Genomic DNA, 8,124 nt, shown 5'->3' on the forward strand with positions numbered 1-8,124 from the left:
GTGGACTGAGTCAGAGCCAGAACACTGTGGACTGAGTCAGAGCCAGAACACTGTGGACTGAATAAGAACCAGAACACTGTGGACTGAATAAGAGCCAGAACACTGTGGACTGAGTCAGAGCCAGAACACTGTGGACTGAATAAGAACCAGAACACTGTGGACTGAATAAGAACCAGAACACTGTGGACTGAGTCAGAGCCAGAACACTGGGGACTGAATAAGAACCAGAACACTGTGGACTGAGTCAGAGCCAGAACACTGTGGACTGAATAAGAACCAGAACACTGTGGACTGAATAAGAACCAGAACACTGTGGACTGAATAAGAACCAGAACACTGTGGACTGAATAAGAGCCAGAACACTGTGGACTGAATAAGAGCCAGAACACTGTGGACTGAATAAGAGCCAGAACACTGTGGACTGAATAAGAGCCAGAACACTGTGGACTGAATAAGAACCAGAACACTGTGGACTGAATAAGAATCAGAACACTGTGGACTGAATAAGAACCAGAACACTGTGGACTGAATAAGAACCAGAACACTGTGGACTGAATAAGAGCCAGAACACTTTGGACTGAATAAGAACCAGAACACTGTGGACTGAATAAGAACCAGAACACTGTGGACTGAATAAGAACCAGAACACTGTGGACTGAATAAGAACCAGAACACTGTGGACTGAATAAGAGCCAATGCCAACGTTGAGATATTTCTCTGGCTGGTGTATCGCTCATAGTGATTACACATTTCACAACCCTTTTTAGTTGTATTTCCAGGCTACTAACATGGTGTTGCAGGGAACAGGTTTATCTGTCGCCTCTTTACAGTGTTGTTCTCATGTCAGAGACATCTATTGGAAACCTGAGAGCACACGGTGGTGGGAAAACAAAACTGAAAAACTAAAGTCTAATGTCTGTGTTTCTCAATCTTCTGTGATCTAAGTTCAATGTCCCAGTTTTAACCGTCCTCCTCCTGTTCTCTCTCTCTCTCTCTCTCTCTCTCTCTCCCTCTCTCTCTCTCCCTCTCTCTCTCTGTCTCTCTCTCTCTCTCTCTGTCTCTCTCTCTCTGTGTCTCTCTCTCTCCCTCTCTCTCTCTCTCTCTCTGTCTCTCTCTCTCTCTGTCTCTCTCTCTCTCCTCTCTCCTCTCCTAGGAAGCGCTCGGTGACCCACGCCCAGCTGATGCATGATAAGGGCCGGACGCTGCAGGATTTCAAGCGTCGCATGTGGCTCCAAGAGCTGCTGCACGAGGTCCATACGGCTGAGATCAGGGAGCTGCCCGCCCGCCCGGTGGTCAGCAGCGGAGCCGGGGTGGGGCTGGGACTACCGGGGGCCGGGGTAGGGGTCAGCCCGGGATTGGGCACAACGGGGGGTACCCTGCACCTCCACCCCAAACCTCCAGGGGGCACCAAGAACCTTCCCATCAACTTCCATATGGAGGAGGAGGGAACCAACCTGCCGCAGGAGACCAACATGTCGCAAACATACAAAGACAAAGACGGGGCGCGGAAGCCCAAGGAGGGGAAGAAAAAGAAAGGGAGGAATGGGAAGAGGAGGGAGGGGGAGAGGAGGGAGGGGGAGAGGAGGGACGGGGGGGAGAAGAGGAAGAGGCGGGCGCGCTCACTGGGCTGGGCGCAGGAAGGGGAGGAGCCTGGGAATGGGTACCACCTGGAGTGGAGAGGGCCTTTCTTCGGCCTGACGGGGGCGCTGCACTAGAACACTGTCACACTCTGACTAAGGTAAACAAACACCTGATGTTGTTGATGTTGTTGTTGTTGGTTCTGGGTGATAGATTGCTCAGTGAATGTCTACCTTACAGTGAACTAACGTCTTTCTCTCTTTCTGTGTTTCAGAAAACCCTGAGGACATTCAGATGGACACCCAGACGCTCCTGTCGCAGGGGTTCTGTGATAGTGATTGTTTGGAAAGTAAAAAAATAAGGAAATATTTATTTTCTGTAAATACGTACCAGACTATAAGGGATAATGACGAAGACAATAAAAAATTACAGATGCTCGCTCCGTGGAGCAACATAATTTAATAATTGTGAAATCCTTCCTGTTCTGTTCTGTTTTGTTAGGACTATGCCAATTATTATTAATGTCAGATTTTGCTGTAATTTATTTTGTTTGAACGGTGTATTTATTTTGTAAATGTATCGAGGTGCTGCTGACCATCTATATTTTTGTACCATAATGCACTTTTAGATATATAAATATATATATATATACAAGTCATTTTGTTAATTGACTTTTTGTGGTTGATTGAAATGAAGAAAGCATTGTTGGTCCTCCGTGTTAACTAGGCTCCTTCTCTGCATGGTTCTATAATGATCACATGACTCGTCCGCTTCGCTCTGACTGGCCCACAGATGTCTAATTTAGTCGGCTGTTGACCAGGGAGGGGCGTGTTCAATAGGCACACTATGGAAAATGTTTCAAAATGTTTTACAAAAAAAAAAACGGAAAACAAAAAAATGAGCATTTCTTATTGGACGTAAGTCCAGCAAGTCCGTCCCCGTTCCAGATGAGTCTCTACAGTTCGATACCTAGTGAACACGACCCAGGACGACCCAGCTGTCCTCAACCCCTTGACCCCTAACCTCTGTACATTGTGCTTCAACCCCCCCCTCCGTCTTCATCAGTTGGTCCACTGGGAACCATCTTGTCTTTCTCCTGTTATGCTTCTGAATGCTGTCCTAAGTTCAAAGTTCACTCGGGCCTGTACATAACCTGAACACAATGCAACAACTTCCTATCGTTGTTTGGCACTTGCACTGAGAGACCCTGTATTGAATGGATTAAACATTTGACAATATCTCCTCTGAGTGTGTTGTGTCTTTGCTATGTGTCTGACTGACATCCTGTCTGGTCGTATGAACTGACTGACATCCTGTCTGGTTGTATGAACTGACTGACATCCTGTCTGGTTGTATGAACTGACTGACATCCTGTCTGGTCGTATGAACTGACTGGCATCCTGTCTGCTCGTATGAACTGACTGACATCCTGTCTGGTTGTATGAACTGACTGACATCCTGTCTGCTAGTATGAACTGACTGACATCCTGTCTGCTAGTATGAACTGACTGACATCCTGTCTGGTAGTATGAACTGACTGACATCCTGTCTGGTCGTATGAACTGACTGACATCCTGTCTGGTTGTATGAACTGACTGACATCCTGTCTGCTCGTATGAACTGACTGACATCCTGTCTGGTTGTATGAACTGACTGACATCCTGTCTGCTAGTATGAACTGACTGACATCCTGTCTGCTAGTATGAACTGACTGACATCCTGTCTGGTAGTATGAACTGACTGACATCCTGTCTGGTCGTATGAACTGACTGACATCCTGTCTGGTTGTATGAACTGACTGACATCCTGTCTGCTAGTATGAACTGACTGACATCCTGTCTGCTCGTATGAACTGACTGACATCCTGTCTGGTTGTATGAACTGACTGACATCCTGTCTGCTAGTATGAACTGACTGACATCCTGTCTGCTAGTATGAACTGACTGACATCCTGTCTGGTAGTATGAACTGACTGACATCCTGTCTGGTCGTATGAACTGACTGACATCCTGTCTGGTAGTATGAACTGACTGACATCCTGTCTGGTAGTATGAACTGACTGACATCCTGTCTGGTTGTATGAACTGACATCCTGTCTGCTCGTATGAACTGACTGACATCCTGTCTGGTAGTATGAACTGACTGACATCCTGTCTGGTCGTATGAACTGACTGACATCCTGTCTGGTAGTATGAACTGACTGACATCCTGTCTGGTCGTATGAACTGACTGGCATCCTGTCTGCTCGTATGAACTGACTGACATCCTGTCTGGTTGAATGAACTGACATCCTGTATGCTTGAATGAACTGACTGACATCCTGTCTGGTCGTATGAACTGACTGACAAGCATACGGTTGTATGAACTGACTGACATCCTGTCTGCTCGTATGAACTGACTGACATCCTGTCTGGTTGAATGAACTGACATCCTGTATGCTTGAATGAACTGACTGACATCCTGTCTGGTTGAATGAACTGACATCCTGTCTGCTCGTATGAAGTAACTGTCATCCTGTCTGGTCGTATGAACTGACTGACATCCTGTCTGCTTGTATGAACTGACTGACATCCTGTCTGCTTGTATGAACTGACTGACATCCTGTCTGCTTGTATGAACTGACTGACATCCTGTCTGCTTGTATGAACTGACTGACATCCTGTCTGCTTGTATGAACTGACTGACATCCTGTCTGGTCCTATGAACTGACTGACATCCTGTCTGCTCGTATGAACTGACTGACATCCTGTCTGGTCCTATGAACTGACTGACATCCTGTCTGGTCGTATGAACTGACTGACATCCTGTCTGGTCGTATGAACTGACTGACATCCTGTCTGGTCGTATGAACTGACTGACATCCTGTCTGCTCGTATGAACTGACTGACATCCTGTCTGCTTGTATGAACTGACTGACATCCTGTCTGGTCGTATGAACTGACTGACATCCTGTCTGGTCGTATGAACTGACTGTCATCCTGTCTGGTCGTATGAACTGACTGACATCCTGTCTGGTTGTATGAACTGACTGACATCCTGTCTGGTTGTATGAACTGACTGACATCCTGTCTGGTCGTATGAACTGACATCCTGTCTGGTTGTATGAACTGACTGACATCCTGTCTGCTTGTATGAACTGACTGACATCCTGTCTGGTCGTATGAACTGACATCCTGTCTGGTCGTATGAACTGACTGACATCCTGTCTGCTTGTATGAACTAACTGACATCCTGTCTGGTCGTATGAACTGACTGACATCCTGTCTGGTCGTATGAACTAACTGACATCCTGTCTGCTCGTATGAACTGACTGACATCCTGTCTGCTTGTATGAACTAACTGACATCCTGTCTGGTCGTATGAACTGACTGACATCCTGTCTGGTCGTATGAACTAACTGACATCCTGTCTGCTCGTATGAACTGACTGACATCCTGTCTGGTCGTATGAACTGACTGACATCCTGTCTGGTTGTATGAACTGACTGACAGCCTGTCTGGTAGTATGAACTGACTGTCATCCTGTCTGGTTGAATGAACTGACTGACATCCTGTCTGGTTGTATGAACTGACTGACATCCTGTCTGGTCGTATGAACTGACTGACATCCTGTCTGGTCGTATGAACTGACTGACATCCTGTCTGGTCGTATGAACTGACTGACATCCTGTCTGCTTGTATGATCTGACTGACATCCTGTCCGGTCGTATGAACTGACTGACATCCTGTCTGGTCGTATGAACAGACTGACATCCTGTCTGGTTGTATGAACTGACTGACATCCTGTCTGGTTGTATGAACTGACTGACATCCTGTCTGGTTGTATGAACTGACTGACATCCTGTCTGCTTGTATGAAATGACTGACATCCTGTCTGGTTGTATGAACTGACTGACATCCTGTCTGCTCGTATGAACTGACTCACATCCTGTCTGCTTGTATGAACTGACTGACATCCTGTCTGGTTGAATGAACTGACTGACATCCTGTCTGGTTGAATGAACTGACTGACTTCCTGTCTGGTTGAATGAACTGACTGACTTCCTGTCTGAACTGACTGACATCCTGTCTGGTTGAATGAACTGACTGACTTCCTGTCTGAACTGACTGACATCCTGTCTGGTTGAATGAACTGACTGACATCCTGTCTGAACTGTCTGTTCTGTCTTGTCCTGCTGATATCCCTCACCTCACCATCTCACACATGGCTGGTCCATAATAATCATCAATCAATCGATCGATCAATAACTATCTTATCATTAGTTAGGCTATATTTCCCTGAAGTCAATCACAACAATATCCCTGATTAGGGTCCATCATCACTCCGTGGCCCTGTGCTTCACAGCGCTGTCTGGGGGATTTGACTGTACAGCTGTTCTGAACTAGAAGTTGCCCTCATCCCTCCTGCTGATTGGTTAACCTTTGCCCGTTTTGTTGTCTGAGTGGGGAAATGCTGTAATTGTAAAGAACTCGAGGGATTTTGAAAGATGAGACGTTGAGGATTAGAATAAACATGTCATATACAAAAGCCAAACACAAATGTGCATTTCACATTTCCATAAAATTAATGTAATATATAGTGTAATATATAGTGTAATATATAGTGTAATATACAGTGTAATATATAGTGTAATATACAGTGTAATATACAGTGTAATATATAGTGTAATATACAGTGTAATATACAGTGTAATATACAGTGTAATATACAGTGTAATATACAGTGTAATATACAGTGTAATATACAGTGTAATATAGTGTAATATACAGTGTAATATACAGTGTAATATACAGTGTAATATACAGTGTAATATAGTGTAATATACAGTGTCATATATAGTGTAATATACAGTGTCATATATAGTGTAATATACAGTGTAATATATAGTGTAATATATAGTGTAATATACAGTGTAATATACAGTGTAATATATAGTGTAATATATAGTGTAATATACAGTGTAATATATAGTGTAATATACAGTGTAATATATAGTGTAATATACAGTGTAATATATAGTGTAATATACAGTGTAATATATAGTGTAATATACAGTGTAATATACAGTGTAATATACAGTGTAATATAGTGTAATATACAGTGTCATATATAGTGTAATATACAGTGTCATATATAGTGTAATATACAGTGTAATATATAGTGTAATATATAGTGTAATATACAGTGTAATATACAGTATAATATATAGTGTAATATATAGTGTAATATACAGTGTAATATATAGTGTAATATATAGTGTAATATACAGTGTAATATATAGTGTAATATACAGTGTAATATATAGTGTAATATATAGTGTAATATACAGTGTAATATACAGTGTAATATATAGTGTAATATACAGTGTAATATACAGTGTAATATACAGTGTAATATACAGTGTAATATAGTGTAATATACAGTGTCATATATAGTGTAATATACAGTGTCATATATAGTGTAATATACAGTGTAATATATAGTGTAATATATAGTGTAATATACAGTGTAATATACAGTATAATATATAGTGTAATATATAGTGTAATATACAGTGTAATATATAGTGTAATATATAGTGTAATATACAGTGTAATATATAGTGTAATATACAGTGTAATATATAGTGTAATATATAGTGTAATATACAGTGTAATATACAGTGTAATATACAGTGTAATATACAGTGTAATATATAGTGTCATATATAGTGTAATATATAGTGTAATATACAGTGTAATATATAGTGTAATATATAGTGTAATATACAGTGTAATATATAGTGTAATATACAGTGTAATATATAGTGTAATATACAGTGTAATATACAGTGTAATATACAGTGTAATATACAGTGTAATATACAGTGTAATATAGTGTAATATACAGTGTCATATATAGTGTAATATACAGTGTCATATATAGTGTAATATACAGTGTAATATATAGTGTAATATATAGTGTAATATACAGTGTAATATACAGTATAATATATAGTGTAATATATAGTGTAATATACAGTGTAATATATAGTGTAATATATAGTGTAATATACAGTGTAATATATAGTGTAATATACAGTGTAATATATAGTGTAATATATAGTGTAATATACAGTGTAATATACAGTGTAATATATAGTGTAATATACAGTGTAATATACAGTGTAATATACAGTGTAATATACAGTGTAATATAGTGTAATATACAGTGTCATATATAGTGTAATATACAGTGTCATATATAGTGTAATATACAGTGTAATATATAGTGTAATATATAGTGTAATATACAGTGTAATATACAGTATAATATATAGTGTAATATATAGTGTAATATACAGTGTAATATATAGTGTAATATATAGTGTAATATACAGTGTAATATATAGTGTAATATACAGTGTAATATATAGTGTAATATATAGTGTAATATACAGTGTAATATATAGTGTAATATACAGTGTAATATACAGTGTAATATACAGTGTCATATATAGTGTCATATACAGTGTAATATATAGTGTAATATATAGTGTAATATACA

The 8,124-nt window shown here is 40.3% G+C and overlaps 1 protein-coding gene across 4 annotated transcripts in view; it reads left to right on the forward strand.

The window, feature by feature from the left end:
• pthlha (parathyroid hormone-like hormone a) overlaps nucleotides 1-2,816 on the forward strand; it is a 28,871-nt gene extending 26,055 nt beyond the window's left edge. For 3 of the 4 annotated variants that reach the window (XM_071331618.1, XM_071331617.1, XM_071331616.1), the window contains 2 exons: nucleotides 1,154-1,738; nucleotides 1,853-2,816. In XM_071331618.1, the coding sequence (XP_071187719.1) occupies nucleotides 1,154-1,715 (562 nt within the window). In that variant the 3' untranslated portion in view covers nucleotides 1,716-1,738; nucleotides 1,853-2,816. The remainder of the gene's footprint in view (nucleotides 1-1,153; nucleotides 1,739-1,852) is intronic. The other variant, XM_071331619.1, reaches the window with a different exon arrangement.
• The last annotated feature ends 5,308 nt before the right edge of the window (nucleotides 2,817-8,124 follow it).

The sequence above is a fragment of the Salvelinus alpinus genome, chromosome 11, assembly GCF_045679555.1.
Source record: "Salvelinus alpinus chromosome 11, SLU_Salpinus.1, whole genome shotgun sequence".
Taxonomy (NCBI): Eukaryota; Metazoa; Chordata; class Actinopteri; order Salmoniformes; family Salmonidae; genus Salvelinus; species Salvelinus alpinus.